The sequence below is a fragment of the Dipodomys merriami genome, unplaced genomic scaffold (assembly GCF_024711535.1).
Source record: "Dipodomys merriami isolate MVZ:Mamm:240054 unplaced genomic scaffold, mDipMer1.0.p SCAF_3, whole genome shotgun sequence".
Classification (NCBI taxonomy): domain Eukaryota; kingdom Metazoa; phylum Chordata; class Mammalia; order Rodentia; family Heteromyidae; genus Dipodomys; species Dipodomys merriami.
The window spans coordinates 112,023,533-112,042,012 of NW_027204492.1; the positions used below are offsets into that span (position 1 = coordinate 112,023,533).

General features: G+C 40.5%; 1 protein-coding gene across 5 annotated transcripts in view; it reads left to right on the forward strand.

The window, feature by feature from the left end:
- The window catches only part of Ctps2 (CTP synthase 2), a 100,794-nt gene extending 83,473 nt beyond the window's left edge, over positions 1-17,321 (forward strand). For all 5 annotated transcript variants that reach the window (XM_070040808.1, XM_070040807.1, XM_070040811.1 and 2 more), the window contains 3 exons: positions 23-167; positions 14,864-14,962; positions 16,372-17,321. In XM_070040808.1, the coding sequence (XP_069896909.1) occupies positions 23-167; positions 14,864-14,945 (227 nt within the window). In that variant the 3' untranslated portion in view covers positions 14,946-14,962; positions 16,372-17,321. The remainder of the gene's footprint in view (positions 1-22; positions 168-14,863; positions 14,963-16,371) is intronic.
- Positions 17,322-18,480: the final 1,159 nt, after the last annotated feature.

Sequence of the window (18,480 nt, forward strand, 5' to 3'; positions counted from 1 at the left end):
ATTATGATTGCTCTCATTTCAGATCATCCATATTTTGTTGGTGTCCAATTCCATCCTGAATTTTCTTCTAGGCCTATGAAGCCTTCCCCTCCATATTTGGGACTCTTACTTGCAGCAACTGGGAACCTGAATGCCTACCTGCAGCACATGTGTAAACTGTCTCCCAGGTAACTAACTGGTTTACTGCTCCAGCAATGACCCAAGATGTGTTGTTACTATTATCTTATATTGCTTACAAAACTTAATATTGTTATAATTTTTTTAAAGTGAAAGATCACTTTTTTTAACCTTAAATCTCATTTCTCTTTATGAAAACAATTTAATCACATTTGCAGTGATAATGTGCCAGCTGACATTGAGTATTATTTTTAGAAATTGTTATCAGTTTTCTAAGTTAAAAAATCAGATTTTCATTTCTTGATTCTCCAATAAGGAAGTATATTTTACTATTGTATATGTTTATTAGCTCTTTCTTTCATGAGTAGCCTGTTCATATCCTTTTCATCATCTTTTTCTTGTTGCTACTGGCAACTTTTATTCTCCCTGAAGTTTTAGCTGAGGGAGCTGAAAACATGACTCTAGTGGTAGAGAGCGTGCCTAGCAAGTATAAGGCACTGAGTTCAAATCCTAGTACTGAAAAGAAAGGTTTTACATAAGGACTTTAAACTTCCTTTATGTTTTTTTTGTTGTTTTTTTATTTTTATTTTTATTTTTTGTGAACACACTGTACAGAGGGGTTACAATTACATGGGCAGGTTCCTTTATGTTTTTAAAATAGTTTTTTTTAGTGTATATTAGTTGTACAAGGGCTTTATTTTTTATTTTTTGTCAGTCCTGGGGCTTAAACTCTGGGCCTGGGCACTGTCCCTCAGCTCTTCAGCTCAAGGTGAGCCCTCTACCAATTGAGCTATAGTGCCACTTCCGGTTTTCTGGTGGTTTATTGGAGATAGTTGTCTCAAGGTCTTTCCTGACCGGGCTGGCTTTGAACCATGATCCTCAGATCTCAGCCTCCTGAGTAGCTAGGATTACAGGCGTGAGCCACTGGTGCCCAGCTACAAGGGCATTTTATTGTGACATTTCCACATATGCATACAAAGCATCTTAATCAAATTCATCCTCTCTATAATTCTCCCTCATCCTTCTTAAAACTTATGTAGCCAAGCCAGGTGCTGGTGGTTTATACCTGTAATCCTGGCTACTCAGGAGGCTGAGATCTGAGGATCAAAGCTAGCCCAAGCAGGAAAGACTTTGAGACTCTTATGTCCAATTAACCACCAGACAACTGGAAGTGGTGCTGTGGCTCAAGTGGTAGAGTGCTCACCTTGAGCTGAAGAGCTCAGGGACAGTGCCCAGGCCCAGAGTTCAACCCCAGGACTGACAAAAAAAATGTAGCCAAATCTTTTACTTTCCTGATTTGCTTTTAGTATCTTTCCTGAAGCCTTTTCCTATAGAATTTCATATAAAAATAATCCTAATGTTATTATTTTGATATTATAATTTGTCTATAATCTATATGGGCTTTCTTTTTATTAGTGTATATTAATTGTACAAAGGAGTTTCATTCTGATATTGCTATATATCCAAACAATGTGCTTTGATCAAATTCACTTCCTTTGTTATTCTTTCTTGTCAGATTTATATGGACTTCATTTTTAGTTAAGTAGGAGTCTGACTTTCTTCTCTCCCTCGAAAATTGTAAATTAAGTAATTTGTTTTTACTGAGGGATTTCGGCCTTGTTCAGTTGATTTTATTTTGTTTCCTTATACCTGAACCTTTATTATTCTTTTCATTATCATAGCATTATTGTAAACCAAGCTCATATTTACCTGACTCTGATTACTATTTACATTTAAAATGTATTTTGTGGACCAGGGGTATGCCACAATGGTAGATCACTTACCTAGTACATGTAAGGCTCTGAGTTTAATCTCTAGTACTGAAAAAAATGTATTTTGCTAGCTGTGTGTGGTGGTGCATGCCCATAATCCCAGTACTTGGGAGGCTGAGGCAGGAGAATCCTAGGCTAGTTTGGCCTACACACTGAGTTTTGGCCAGCATGGGCTACATAGCAAGACTGTTGCAAAAAGTGTATTTTACTGTTGTAGGTGAATGATTAAGATCAGGTTTGAGTAAAAAAAGATCTTTAGCAAACATCTTTACTTCTTTTCATTGAAGAATATTTATGTCAAAAGTTTGCAAGTGGAAGGAACTAAGTAGATTAGCATAGCCTTAGGAGGAGGAGGTAATTATCACTGTGACCTTACATGTTGTTTAGAAAATTCCTATGGCTGACCCTCATGCTAGCCAACAGCCATTGTATTACTGTCATTAAGGGCTGCCAGGATCTGTGCATGGGTGTCTATGTAAATATGAGTTACACAAACATGTATATTAGTGCTATTACCTGCTTGGAGAGGCCCACAGCTCTAGCTTTTTCTTTGCCTATGTGTTCATATGGAATGACATAGCTTGCCTGCCAGGTGCCTTGCTGAATTAATGATCACTGTCTGCGGTCTTGAACCAGTGCACTGACTTTCAAACTGGGCGTACAGAGCTGGAGGAATGGGTGAGGAAACACCAAGCTCTTCCCTATTTTAGCCAAGGTTTCCATACTATGACTGAAGGGCTGTGGTGCTGCATAAGATATTTCACATAAAGAAGATGCTGAGGTGTTCTCAGACCTCATAGTTTATGTAGCAGATTAAAAATTCCAGTGTGGCTCATGCCTATAATTTTAGCTATTCAAGAGGGTGAGATCTGAAGATTGTGGTTCAAAGCCCGCCTGAGTGGAAAAGCCCATGAGACTCTTATCTCCAATAAACTACCAAAAAGCTACAAGTGGAGCTGTAGTTCGAGTGCTGGAGTGCTAGTTTTGAGCACAAAAACTTAAGAACAGAGCCCAGGCCCTGTGTTCAAGCCCCAGGACTGACATAAAAACAAATTCCAGTGTAGTTCTATGTCACATGCATACTGTGACCCTTCATAACTCCTTTTAGTCTCTATTTTACTTTAGGATCATGCACTATAAGAGAGGGATGACAGTAGAATACGTTAGATGACTGGGATCAATTATTCACTCATAACGATCTGACTGTTGGCAGGCATTCCTAGCATACGAGTCCTGTGTAGTTTGCGAGCACTGGACACCTGTGTCCTCTGGCCTGGTAATTCCTACTTGGAGGCCATGGTCTCTGAATGAATCTCCCTGGCAGATTTTGACAAAATTGCTTGCTAGCAATTCCTGAACTAGACCCAGTATATCTTGTATGGAAGAAAAGTCCTCTTAATAAAATTCTGATGTGTATATTGGAATTCCAGTTCACTAATAGCCTTCTGGGGTTGTGAGAGAATTCCTATGTGTTAATTACCAACTCGTGCCTTCCTGAAGGGCAGTCAGCATCTTTCTTTTATCTTTCTTTCTCTGGCTCCCTAGCACACAGGCGTCATTTGTTACCCATTAAAGTAATAAATATAGGTAGCAGAGGAAGACGGATGTAGTCGAGTCCAATCTTGACGCATTTGCAGGGGTATCTTTGACCAAGAATGGTGACTATGAATCCAGTGACAGACACCAAGACTACAATAGCTTCATGGAAGTTGTGAACTAGGAAAAGCAGCTGATTTGATGGCCAGGCTTTCATATGAGCTGAGCTGGAACTGTATTTCTTTCCAACAAGATTTCCTCTTGTAATCAACTATAGGATGAACACTAGAATAATGACTTCTTTGCCTGGAAATGGACTCAGATGCTATTCAAATGGTATATAGACAGCTGATGTCTTTAAGGCACAGAGTGTAAAAAGATTCGGTTTCAAGTAAGAATACCTGAGTGGTAACCTCTGCATTCTGCCTGGTAGAGAGTATTTATCTTTGAGCACTTGAGAAGTTGTAATAAGAATATTGTTTGGAGATTGAAAGCTGGTAAAGTAAATATCTTGAGAATAGCAGAGCAGTTATAAAGACCAATTCCACCTAGTTTTAGAACTGTAGCAGTCTATTCAGTGGCATAATAGTTTCAAAGTAGTTATTTTGCAGGTTGTTATGAGCTACTAAAACGTACATGTACAATCAAGCTCTTGTCTTGGTTTGAAGGCTTCCCAAGACCTCCTACATAGTTGGTAATTTTTGAGAAGGAATCAGAATCTACTTGTAGTCACGGCTTGTTGTTTGTCATTGTCACACAGTGAGCATGCACAGCAGGACCAGTAAGGGAAAAGATGTTAAGTGGAGTCTACAGATAGCCATTTGCAGGTTTCCTGTGTTCTTTCCCTCCTGTGATAAATCACCTAGAGTGCATCCTCCTTCCAGCAGTGAAAACATAACATGTGGGTGATATTTCTGCCCAGAGAAGCCCATTTGAGTCTTGGGAGTTTAGGGATTTTCTGAGAGCTGGTCACAGAACAGTGGAAGTGGAGCTCTGGCTCAAGTCCTCCGCCTTGGCTCAGGGAAATAATCTTATCAGTTAGGGAGCACACATTCTGGAAGCTACAGACCCAGACACCTGCCCAGGACCAACTTTGCAAGCCTTTCTAAAGATGTCAGCCTCAGGCCTGTTGTGTTAGCTCTGTTTGTATAAGTCTAATTAATAAGATATTTTTAGAATAAATAAATCCAATGGAAAATAATAGGTCTGTCAAATAAACCATTACAATTCTTGGGTGATGTCTGTCTTCCAATGTCTAAATATAATTTGTCCCATGTATAAAAGATAACAGCAGCTTACATGGTCTGGCTGACATATAGTATAGTGAGTGAAATGAGATTGTTTCATGTACTTGGAGGCAGAATATTAGGAGACTTGTATTAAATACAATGCACTAAGATTCTTGTAATTGTGAATTTTTTGGTATCTAAAAACACAGTCTCTGTCAGGAATACCTTTTCTGGGGCTTGAACTCAGGGCCTAGGTGCTGTTCCTGAGCCTTTTTTGTGCTCAAGGCTAGCGCTCTACAATTTGAGCCATAGCGCAACTTCTGGTTTTCTGGGGGCCAATTGGAGATAAGAGTCTCATAGACTTTCCTGCCTGGGCTGGCTTTGAACTGCCATCCTCAGATTTCAGTCTCCTGAGTAGCTAGGATTATGGGCGTGAGACCCTAGTGCTTGGCATTTTACTGAGTTTTGCTTAAAGCTAGTGTTCTACCACTTGAGCCACACACACCTCCACTTCTGACTTTCTACTGATTAATTGGAGATAAGAATCTTACCAACTGTCTTGTCTGGGCTGACTTTAAACTAGAATCATTAGATCTCAGCCTTCTGAGTAGCTGGATTACAGGTATGAGCTACTGGTGCTACCTTTGTTTGGAATGCTGGGGTTGAATCTTTTTTTTTGGGGGGGGGTCCAGTCGTGGGGCTTGAACTCTGGGCCTGAGCACTGTCCCTCAGCTCTTCAGCTCAAGGCTAGTGCTCTACCATTTGAGCCACAGTGCCACTTCTGGCTTTTTTTCCTGCTTATGTGGTGCTGAGGAATTGAACCCAGGGCCTCAAGCATGCAAGGCAAGCGCTTTACCACTGAGCCACCTTCCCAGCCCTGGGGTTGAATCTTACGCTAAGCATGCACTCTACCACTGAGTCACCCACCTGCACTAGCCCTGGGAATTCCATTTGTAAGCAACAAATGAAAGACTGGAGTGTAAAGTTTGTCAATTGCTTTTCAGCATATGTGTGTCTGTGGCTGCCCTGTAAAGCTCTTATGCACTCTCACTACACATGAAGCTTCAGAACACCTCGCAGGGCTGGATGCTAGTAGCTCATGACTATAATCCAGCTTACTCAGAATGCTGAGGTCTGAGGTACACGGTTCAAAGTTAGCCCAGGCAGAAAAATCCTGTGAGACTCTTATCTCCAGTTATCCAGCAAAATGCCAGAAGTAGAGGTATGGCTCAACTGGTAGAACACCAGCTGTGAGTGAAAAATCAAGTGAGAGTGTGGAGCTCTGAGTTCAAGCAGCAGGACTGGCACAAAAACAGAAAGAAAGAAAAAGGAAGGAAGGAAGGGAGGAAGGAAGGAAGGAAGGAAGGAAGAAAGAAAGGAAGGAAGGAAGGAAGGAAGGAAGGAAGGAAGGAAGGAAGGAAGGAAGGAAGGAAGGAAGGAAGGAAAAGTGTCAGGTGCCAGTGCCTGTAATCCTAGCCACTCAGGAGACTGAAATCTTAGGATCAAGGTCTGAAGCCAGCCCAGACAGGAAGATCCATGATACTCTTATCTCCATTTAACCAGTAAAAAGTCAGAAGTGGAGCTATGGCTCATGTGGTAGAGTGCCAGTCATTAGCAAAAAAGCCAAGCAAGAATTGGAGTTTGGGGGTTCAAGTCCCAGTTATAGCACACAGACACACACTCACAAACTCACGCTCACATATAACTTACAGATACCAAAAGATGATGTGAGCTGAGGGTGTAGCTCAGTGGTAGGGCAAGTAGTTAGTATGCACAAGGCGGCTCTGTGTACTATCACCAGCAGTGCACGCACACACGGAGGGGGTCATAATAGTCCCTCATTCCCACGATAGTAATCAAGATTCAATTTCACATTACATATAAAGCACTTAGCACAGTGCCTAGTCTATGATAATAGTTATTATTATTATTATTATACTCTTATTAAGTTTCCTTTAGTTCTAAGCTCCTGGATCACTTGCCTACTGCAGAGCCTCCTACTTGGTCTCTAGGCCTCAAGCTTTCCTGTTCCTAATCCATTTTCTGCTGTCAAAATGATCCTCCCACATTATTCTGGAGTTTAAAGCCCTCAGTGGTTTCCTTTGGCTTACAGGAGAAAATGTACATAAATCCATATGGAACAAACTTGCAGTACCCTGAATTCCCTTGAGGGTTTTAATGCCATTGCCTCTTGGCTGTTGATATATACTCCTGCACTGCTCTGTGGGAGGAAAATACTGATCTGTTTGCTATTAGGATGGCAGCTTTCGGCAGTGGTTAAGGTGGGGGTGAGAGAATTCTCTCCATTGTTTGCAGTGATCATTACCTCCCTGTAAGGCACACTTACCCTTCTTTGGCTGGCTCTGTGCGCTTTGACTCGGTGTAAGAAGCTAGTTCTCTCTGCATGAATCTGGTATTTGTTTTCTAGAACTATTTCAAACCCGTAATCACCTTGCTTTTTGGCTTTTGGGCTGCATGTTTGATATTGCTAGGGGCTGCTCATGTCCTATATGGTGACAGATTCAATGAGTAGGTCAGGTGCAATGGATCTGATTTCTGTATCAGCCACTTCCTGGGGAATTTGGTTCAAGTCACTACTCCTGGTCTTTAGGTTTGTGTGAAGAGTAGTCAACATGGTGTTTTGTAAACCTTAACTTATTGTCACAATGGTACTTTTGCCTCTCTGTTACATTTCACACAAAAGGGAATTGGCGGGGCAAGAGGGGGGGTGGGGAGCAGAATTGTTATTTTTGCTTCTTTTTTTGAGTCATGCTTTTTAAACTTCTTTTAAAACAGCTCTCTCCTGTGATTGACTTCACCTCCATACCTCTCCCCCTGCCCACCTTGGTAATTACTGTTAATAAATCATGCTTGAGTCTTCCTTCCTTTGGGGATTATATATAGGTTAAAAGGTGCTCTTTATTGATCATGGCCCCCTGCAGTGCTGAAGTTTTGGTTGCCAGCTAGGAATGGAGTTCAGAGTACTACATACTACTGTGCTTTTAATGCTTGAACTGGGTTGTATTCTACTGTTTACTATGAAATGCAAAACCATTGAAGGCATACTGTTATTCTGTTGCTTTCCTATTTAATGGCTTCCAGGGGCCCTTTGAGAAGGAAGTAAGTATGGCAGTAACAATGCTTTCTGTGTGCATGGCAACGTGTTTTCAAAACATGTGTTTTCCCACATGAAATGGATTTTGATAGAAAATATGGAGGAATATGTGCATGCTGTGAATCCTATGTCATTAATGCGTGTTTGTGTGCGCGAGCGCGTGCTGGTCCTGAGGCTTGAACTCCAGCTCCATTTCCAGCTTTTTTTTTGGAGTAATTTATTGGAGATAAGAGTCTCAGAAACTTTCCTGTCAGGGCTGGCTTCGAACCAGGATCCTCAGATGTCAGCCTCCTAAGTAGCTAAGATTACAGGAGTGAGCTACTGACTCATGGCCTTGTGTCATTAACCCTAAAATAAACATTCCAATTACCTCTTTTTTGGTAATGGAGAAATAATTTACCAGCTGCCTGTGGTCAGCCTACAATGGACTCTGCTAGGCATTATGATGCTTTTTTACTAGTGCCTTGGAATAGGTTTTCTTACATTGGGAATTTACCAGGAACTGGATGTCTTCAATAAATCTGTCTCACTGTGATACGTCTTTTATTTGTCAATGTCAAGATTCACATGGGAGCCATTATGATCAACTCTTTTGTAAGTCAAGAGAGTGTCTTAATGATAGTGATTCCCATGTGTGTGTATGGCTGCTTGTGACTTTGCTTTTTGTCTTGTAAAAAATGGTCTTGTGAAATCCTTTTTATTTTTCAGAGAGATTCCACTCTTTGTATGAGCATGTATGTGCATGAAAGATATTTGCTTCAATTTTAGCCAGACCTTTCTTTTTTTTTTTTTTTTTTTTTGTTGGTCATGGGGCTTGAACTCTGGGCCTGGGCGCTGTCCCTTAGCTCTTCAGCTCAAGACTAGCACTTTACCACTTGAGCCATAGCACCACTTCCAGCTTTTTCTGCTTATGTGGTGCTGAGGAATCGAACCCAGGGCCTCATGCATGTGAGACAAGCACTCTACCACTGAGCCACCTTCCCAGCCCATTAGACAGACCTTTAAAAACAAAACTTTTTTGATGAAATGACAAGGACTATTGCATGATGATTGTGATTTTTTGTTTGTTTGTTTTTTGTCGGTCATGGGGCTTGAACTCTGGTCCTGGTCCCCCAGCTGTTCAGCTCAAGGCTAGTGCTCTACCACTTGAGTCACAGTGCCACTTCCGGTTTTCTAGTGGTTAATTGGAGATAAGAGTCTCATGGACTTTCCTGCCCTGGCTGGCTTTGAACCATGATTCTCATATCTCAGCCTCTCCTGAGTAGCTAGGATGACAAGTGTGAGCTATGGGACCCCGGCTTGTATTTTGTTTTTAAAATAGGATTTATTTGTTTTAAAAGTAAGTAATACTATCCACTAAAACCTTTTGAAATGACTGAAATGTTTAATAGTCTGCACTATAAGATATGGCAGTCATGAACTACATATGGCTACAGAGCACTGGAAGGTTAGCCAATGCAAATAAAGAATGGCATTTTAAATTTTAATTGGTCCCAATTGCTTTCAATGTAGATAGACACCATGGCATGTGGCTAGTGTTTTGGACAGTGCAGGTTTAAGAATACCCTCATTAATTTTTTTTTTTTTTTTGTCATGGGAGCTTGAACTCTGGGCCTGGGCACTGTCCCTCAGCTTTTCAGCTCAAGGTGAGCATTCTACCACTTGAGCCACAGCGCCACTTCTGGGTTTTTTTTGATGGTTCATTGGAGATAAGAGTCTCACAGAGGGGCTGGGAAGGTGGCTCAGTGGTAGAGTGCTTGCCTTGCATGCGTGAGGCCCTGGGTTCGATTCCCCAGCACCACATAAGCAAAAAGAAAAAAAGCCGGAAGTGGTGCTGTGGCTCAAGTGGTAGAGTGCTAGCCTTGAGCTGAAGAGCTGAGGGACAGCGCCCAGGCCCAGATGTTCAGGCCCCACAACCGGACCCCCCCCCCAAAAAAAAAAAAAAAAGAGTCTCACAGACTTTCCTGCCTGGGCTGGCTTTGAATGGTGATCCTCAGATCTCAGCCTCCTGAGTAGCTAGGATTACAGATGTGAGCCACCGGTGCCTGGCTCACATTACAGAATTTAATATAGAAAATCTTAATATCTAGTGATGGTACCTCCCTGTAATCTCAGCTCTTGGAAGACTGAAGTAGAAGGATCAAAAGTTTAGGGCCAAGTCTGGCATGGCTCAGGCCTATAATCCAAACTACTCAGGTGGTGGAGGTCTGAGGAATCGAACCCAGGGCCTCAGGCATGCAAGGCAAGCACTCTACCACTAAGCCACCTTCCCAGCCCCAAATCCATGAGATTCTTAACCACCAAAAATCTGGAAGTGGAGGAGTGGCTCATGTGGTAGAGCTCTAGCCTTGAGAGAAAAAGCTAGGGGACAGCATCCAGGAGCTCAATTCAAGCCCCTTAGTACTGGTAGATAAAATAATGTTCAGTGCATTCCGTAGCATGTGCAGGAGCCACCGTTCTGTGTCCATCAGCGACCCACCTTTTATTTCTACCACTTGTTTCTTTTGCCAGCAGATGAATGCCCTCAAGTCAGCAAGTTTGGCAGTAACACTTCTTTTGATAATTTTGTTCTAGAGCATCATGGTCTACTTTATTGTCCTACCCTGGATCTCTGAACACATATGAAAGAAAATCAGTGGAGATGAATGAACTCAAGCTGGAACCTCATTTTGTTAGATTTTTGCCTCTGCCATTTTGGTGTATTGACAGAGATTAGGGCAAATGGCCTTCAGATGGGAAATAAGAAAGGTTAGCAACAGACCTACCTAAGCCCACTGGCTAGTATGGTGCTGGGAATTATGCTGGATCCCATGAGTATGGGAAACAGTTCTGAAAATCATGCCCTTTGCAATTTCTCCAGATTCTTTGTATCTCTATGAGTTTCAAGGAAATACTATATTATGAATTGGGTATGCAGCCATAATAAATAGCTACGGCTTATACATTTTATGTAGTTTTCATAGGAACTTTACACAGTCTTTTTTAGCCCTCAATGTTTTAGCGAAATTGGCAACTTGTTATTGCTACTTTGTTTTTGATTCTCAAGGGTCATGTGAACTATCCAAAGGTATGTGGCAATTAAGTAATTATTGATATTAATAAATCTTGGGCTGGAGGTATGGTTCAGTAGTAGAATACATTATTAGCAAGTAAAAGGCCCTTAGTTCAAACTCTAGCACTGCAAAAACATCCTACTTATAGGATGGGGGCTATATGAGAGAGAAGATGTTAGCCCACCCTACACTCTACTCTGAACTTAGTGAAGGAAAAAGAAGTGTGTGTAAAATTTGACACCTGAAGCAATGGAGTTTTTTCTAAATCTCCCTTCTTTCTATTCTAGGAAAGAAGACATATGTAGAATGTACAAAGTTATATCAACTTTTCCAGCCAGTTTACAAAAATGTTCTGCAATTCTTATGCAGCAGAAGTGATTTTCCTGAACTAAAGTCTAACTATGACTTATCTTTTACTCTACTAATCTTAGGGATACATTTGTCTTTTATGTCCAATTCATTCTTTTGGTGATACTGGGGATCGAACTCAGGGCCTTACACTTGCTACACAGGTGCCCTACCCCTTGAGCCACACTGTATTCCGTAGCCCAATTCTTAATCTTCCATCTCTTCTCCCTGCTTGTGTGTCCCTATATCTCTGCTGTTTTGTCCAAAAGTCAGGGAAGACAGTGAGCATACAACCCAGAAAAGATAGAGTATCTTTTTTGCTTTGTTTTGAATCTTTTAATACTCAATAGATGTATAGTAAATCTTTGTTTTTTAGCCTGTCAGCATAGAGTTTCTAAAACCATGCCCTTCTTCCCTTTTTTAAAAAAGTGAAATTTTACCTGCTTTGGAATTTAGACTCTGGTTGTTATTAGTCAGTAGATGCTCGGGATGGGTCAGGCACAGAATGAATACTTCCTAGCAGTATCAGTAGCACGCTAGTGGAGTTCATTAATGTTATGGTTTACTTGAAACCAAGCAAGAAGACCTAAACTGAGTTTATGTCTCAGAGCTGAGGTTCAATTGCAGAGCTTACTCATTGAGATATATTTTTAAAGGAACCCAGCATGGTGATAGGGGTTTTAACAACCAGTTCTATACTGAATACTATATGTGAATCAAGGAAATAAGATCATCCCTTAGATTTCTAATTTGAAAATGGCATATTTCTCAAACCTTTGGACTAATGAGGTTTTTTTTTTTTTTTTTTTTTTTTTTTTGGTACTGGTCCTGGGGTTTAAACTTAGGGCTTGGGTTTTGTCCCTGAGCTTTGATGTTCAACATTAGTGATCTACCACTTGAGCACAGTCCCACTTCTGGGGATTTTTTGGTGGTTAATTGGAGATAAGAGTCTCATGGGCTTTCCTGCCCGGGCTGGCTTTGAACTGTGATCCTTAGATCTCAACCTTCTCAGAGCTAGGATTACAGGCATGAACTACCAGTGTCCGGTTTTGATGTGCATGTTTGTTGGAATAGAAAACTTCCATGCTGCTAGCATATAAATTGCAGTGAAAATATGACCTGAAGTGGCTAGGGTTTCAAGGCAAAGCAACTAGAGAATATATTAACTTTTTATATGTGTATCTTCATGTTTCCTAGGTCTTGATCTAACCTGCAGGCCCTAGTCATAATGACCACCAAGTCTAAGTTCCCTGTGAGATTTGCTAACAGCCATGGATGACTGATTCCTTTGTATCTAGGGAGGAACACACAGACAAAAACCAATCTGCAGCTGAAACAAAAAGGATAGTATCTGACTAGTGAATCAGCCATCCACAGCTGTGTTTACTGTTCTCTAGTCCTTTCTTTCATGTTGCTGGAGGGGAGGAAAAACATCTTTTTCCTCTCCCCAGCTTAGGTTCATTTCTGAGGCCATGATAGCCAGAGACAGATTACTAACGAAAGATATACACATTCATTTAATATAATTTTTTTCTTTTTATGATTATCTTTAAGTAGTTGTACAAAGGATTTGCCATTTAACAAAGTTTATGAATAGCATATATCTTGACCAATGTCACTCCTTTGAACATTCTCACCCATCCTTCCCCTCTTCACCCCTTCCCTCACTCTTCTTAATTTTGTATGCTATACATTGGATTCTTTTTTTTTTTTTTTCTGTTGGTTGTGGGGCTTGAACTCTGAGCCTGGGCGGTGTCCCTCAGCTCTTCAGCTCGAGGTGAGTGCTCTACCATTTGAGCCACAGTGCCACTTCTGGTTTTCTGGCGGTTTATTGGAGCTAAGAGTCTTACAGACTTTCCTACCCATGCTGGCTTTGAATCATGATCCTCAGATCTCAGCCTTCTGAGTAGGTAGGATTACAGGTGTGAGCCACCGGTGTGGCTTACACTGGATTCTTGACTGTTTTTTTTTTCTTTCCATTTTTCTCTTCTGTATTCGTCTACCCTTTTCCCCTTGACCCCATGTCACCCCTTTTGAGTTTAATATAAATTTTATGTGACATAAGAGTCTTTGTTAGGGGCTGGGATGGTGGCTCAGTGGTAAAGCGCTTGCCTTGCATGCCTGAGGCCCTGGGTTCGATTCCTCAGCACCATATATGCAAAAAGAAAAAAAGCTGGAAGTGGCGCTGTGGCTCAAGTGGTAGAGTGCTAGCCTTGAGCTGAAGAGCTGAGGGACAGTGCCTAGGCCCAGAGTTCAAGCCCCATGACCAACCAAAAAAAAAAGAGTCTTTGTTAAGGAAATAAGCCCTAGCGCTTTCTGTAGCATGTTTGAGGAAAAGAGGAGAGTTATGGAGAAATAGAATAGGGTAAGGAGTATGATGTCATGGAATGGACTGGGGAATGAACCAGGGCCCATTTATTCAGATTCTTTTCTCTGTCCCTATGTCTCAGAGGAAGGAGTCTCCTTTTCTCTGGATATAGGGACAACACCTCTCACCTGAGGTCTTAATGGATCTACTGTCAGGAAAGATCCAGAGCATCATTTCCAGGTTTTTTTTGTTTTTTTGTTTTTGTTTTTTTTTGGTGCTGGTCCTGGGGCTTGAAATCAGGGCCAGGGCATTATCCCTGAACTTTTTTTTTTTGCAAAAGGCTAGCACTCTACCAATTGAGCCACAGCTCGATTTCTTTTTCTTTTCTTTTCTTTTTTTTTTTTTTTTGCCAGTCAAGGGGCCTGAGCTCTGGGCCTGGGCACTGTCCCTCAGCTCTTCAGCTCAAGGCTAGTGCTCTACCACTTGAGCCATAGCGCCACTTCCGGCTTTTTTTCCTGGTTATGTGGTGCTGAGGAATCGAACCCAGGGCCTCATGCATGCAAGGCAAGGGCTCTACCACTGAGCCACCTTCCCAGCCCCCACAGCTCGATTTCTGACTATTTTGGTGCTCAAGTGGAGATAAAATTCTCAAAGCCTTCCTTCTTTCTTGTGCTGGCATCAAACCATGATCTCAGCCTCCTGAGTAGCTAGGATTACAGGCATGAGCTACTAGCACCTGGCAACATACCATATTTTTGTTTATTGTGTCCTGAAACCCTTCTTGTCAAAAAGGAAATAGTTTGCATCAGAAATGTGAAGTATGAAAAACCCAAGTATCCAGGTAATATTGTATGTACTTGACAACAAATTGAGATCAGTAGGGAAAGAACTAAGTGATACTCAATTTCAGATAGCTTAAGACTTAGGCCACAGTCTGAAGAATAGATTCTTAGAAAATGAAGGGGAACTTAGCAACACAGGCTTTCATTTTAAGTCATTAAAAAAAATATAGAACAGCTCTAGTAGAAAGCAGACCATAAGTAAGAGGCATAGGAGAGAAATCAAGGTTTTGTTGAAGTTTACTGGTGATCAGTGGTCTCCAGAAGATAAATTTCAACTTGAACTTATTTTTTCCCTGAATCTTCTCAATAAGTAAGTTCCATTTTCTGATGACAGCAAGTAATTCATTTCTTTGACCCAAGAAGAAGGCCATGCATGTGGTTGGACTCACCTCTCCCTCTAGTGACCACAAAGTGATAACAGAGCATTCCTTAGTATTTTCTCTAGCTGGAGGTTAATTATAGAACATATTTGCAACTGAAAATGAATAATTGGTAAGTGTTTTTTTTTAACACCTTGCTAAATTAGTTTTTCTTTTGCTCTAGTGATGGATCCAGCATTGCCAGTGATGATAGCTTTCTAGAGCCAAATATAGCTGATATGCAACTAACGAATGACTTGGAATAGCAGGGTCTTCTGAGAAGGTAAGAAGAAATCTTCAAGTACTAGTCCAATCGACAAGTAGATGGGAATATTACAGGTCTTAGCTTCCTTGGGATGCTATCTGATGGGCACAGAGAGCAGGACAGACCTAAGAGCCCACGGTACTCTTCAGAATTAGGACTTGGGAGAAATAGGATGCATCTGAGTTCAGAAACGAGTGTATAAATATGCCAGTAAATAAGTATCTGGGAGCTTTAGCTGTTTAGAGTTGTAGTAGTTTAAGTTGGGCATTGGCACATTTATTTTTCTGCAAGGCCAGGTAGTAAGTATGGTAGGCTTGTGGGTCTTGCAGTCTTTGTCACAACTACAGAGATCTGTTATTATAGTAGGAAAGCAGCCAGAGGCAAGAAAGAAAGAAATTGACATGGCCCTGTGCCAATAAAACTTTATTTACAAAAACACTTTACTGACTGTAGTGTAGATCTCTCATTGTATGGCAGATTCCTTTGGATTTGTATAAAAAAATATTTTATTTCTTCGTAGGAAGATACTAGAGACAAGATTGGTGTCCAAGGGCAGCTTATTTTTCCTGTGGCTCTATTTCATATTATGAGAGAGGCCAGGAACCTGCATCACTTTCCTAAATTTATTCTCAGAGGCAGGTATTGCCAGGGATTACCCTAGGGGTTGTGACAGACCTCAAATTGGATAGCTTCTTTTTAGTAGGGATGGCAGTTCATTGCTCTAGTGTGAGTTCTTTAGTATTTATCTGAGGAGAATACTGCACATGTTCATCAGTGGGAAAGCACAGCTGTGTGTACTTAGGTTTAACTAAACACAGTCACCTTCAGGAATAAGGCAAAACACTGTACAGCTTATCGGGAGGTTTGGTTTGTTTTGGGATTTTTTTTTTGTTTTGGTCTTGAATTTAGGGTCTGGGCCCTGTCCCTGAGATGTTTCTTATTTAAGGTTAAGGCTCTATCTGTTTGAGCCACAGTCCACTTCTGTTTTTTTGGTAGTCAATTGGACATAAGAGTTTAATGGCCTTTCCTACCCAGGATGACTTTGAACCACAATCCTCAGATCTCAGTCTATTAAGTAGCAAGAATTACAGGCATGAGCCACCAGTGCCCAGCTAGAGGCATTTTTTTGTGCCAGTCTTGGGTTTTGAACTTAGGGCCTGGGCATTGTTCATGAGCTTTTTTGCTCAAGGCTAGTGCTCTACCACTTTGAGCCTCAGCTCCACTTTCAGTTTTCTGGTAGTTAATAGAAAAGAGTCTCATAGACTTTCTTGCTCAGTCTGGCTTTGAACCTCAATCCTCAGATCGCAGCCTCCTGAGTAGAGAGGATTACAGGTGTGAGCCATTGGCATCTGGCTTTTGCTGGAGGTATTTTAAAGATGTGTATTATTCATTTTTGATGTTGCTAATACTTATATTCTCTTTTTAAGCCACTGAAGCAATTGTAATCAACATGAAGGAATTACCTGAAGAAATCACCACACTTGTAAAGACTCTAGTGTTTACCAGCATGGACTGTAAAGACTCAAAGGGATTCTTCTGATGCTTACTCTTGTGAACTAAAACCAAAGGAGTAGTTTCCATTTTTCTCCAGAGGCCACCTTTGATATTCATAGATTTTTGTAGTTAATTAAACTTTTTTCAACAATCAGTCATGGAGAAAGAAATTTTGTTTTTGTTTTGTCCCGCACATACTGATGTCATGATGTCACTGTGATAAGCGAGTATCCAGGTAATAGGGTCTTCCTCTGTGCTAGGGTAACAAGTCTTGTGTTGTAATTAAGTAAAAAAAAATGAGTTGCTCTCTTACTCTGAAATTCAACCACAGATTTGTATATTGGCCAAGGATATTTTGATTACTCATCTTGCTTATTTCCCAGGAAAAAGTAAAAATGAACATTTCTAAGACTTGGAGTGGTGCAAGTATGATCCTCACTTTAAACACAAAATGTATAGCAGATCCAAAACCTCAGGAATCATGATCAGCATTTTAATTGAGGTGCAATTCACACAACAGAATGATTCATTATAACGTGAATAGTACAGTGGCATTTGTTGCTATCTTGCAACCACTCCCTTTATCTAGTTTTAAAATGTTGTCATCACTCCAAAATAAAAGTGGTCATCACTCCAAAATAAATCCCTATGTCTGATAGCAGTCACTCCTCATTTTTCCTTCTTCCCATCCTCTGGAACCTCCCATTTCTTTTCTATGTATATAGATTTTCCCATCCAGATATTCATATGAGTGGAATCATTCAGTGTGTAACCTTTTTGTGCCTGGCTTCTTTCATTTATCTTAGTTGTTTCAAGGTTCTGTCTATGTTGTATCATGTAGTTGAACTTTGTTTTTTATGGCCAAATAAAATTCCTTTATGTATCTGCGGCCACACATTATTTGCTGGCTAATAGGCATTTGGCTCATTTCCACCTTTGGACTATTTTGAATTGTGCTGCTGTGAACATTCATGTGCAAATATTTGTTGGAGTATGTGCTTTTGATTCTTTCGGATATGTACCTAGAGTGGAGTTGCGGTGTCATATGGTATTTCTGCTTAACTTTTGAGGAAGATTCAGTCATACTTTAATTGAACACTTATAGACATAAAAATGATTAAAATGTTTACAGTAAAAAAGTCAAAATAGAAAATAAAGACAGGATCTAGCCCCATGTGTCCCTCACCTGCCTTATTGATACCATTTGATAAGTACAAGTCAGAAAAAAGACATACTTAATCAAAAGTTTAGGACAATAAATAACCTCAGCCCTTTGTCCAACAGGAAAAGAATTCAGAATTCAGAAAGATATGAACACAGTAAAGATATGATAGAAAAGTTTATTAGAAAAGAAATATATCAGAGAAAGAGAGTATGGGGTATAGATATGCCACAGGAAGACCGTACTTCAGCCTGAGTCAGCCATCTTGTAACATCTTTGTTGTTACAGAGCTGGGCCTTGGGTTAAATAGGGTGAACTGGAGTTCTTGAAGATGGATTTCTGATTGGTGGGTCTTTCTGTTGGATGTGACACCAAAAATTGACTACTTATCCTTATTTCCTCATTCTTTTATCCTTTTAACCTCATCAATGTTTCGTAGTCCCTAATCTCCATTTTTCTTGTTAGGTTGGTTTTGGCTAATCAGCTTACCATGCCATCTGCAAGTTCTATAGGCCCCAATTCCCTGCTTTTCTACTAGCTTGTGTCACCATTCCTGGCTCAGATATTCAACATTTTTATGCAGTATACTTCCTAGTTTTTTTTTCTGATGAATATGTTTAAGATAATTTGTTGCTCATATATAAGCCTTCACGCTAATTTAAATATTTTAACTGTTCACTTCGTTTTTTTTCCTCTTGAAGTTTTTTTTAAAAGCCATCATATTCTATTGAATTACTTTGAAAGCTATCACAGAAAAGTAACATACCCAACACATGTAAAGAAAATAAGCTGAATAATTGTGGTAAACAAAAATATTAAAAAGCTTCAGGGTTCTACTTGTAAAAATTATAGCTGGAAGAGATCACAAGAGACTCCAAAT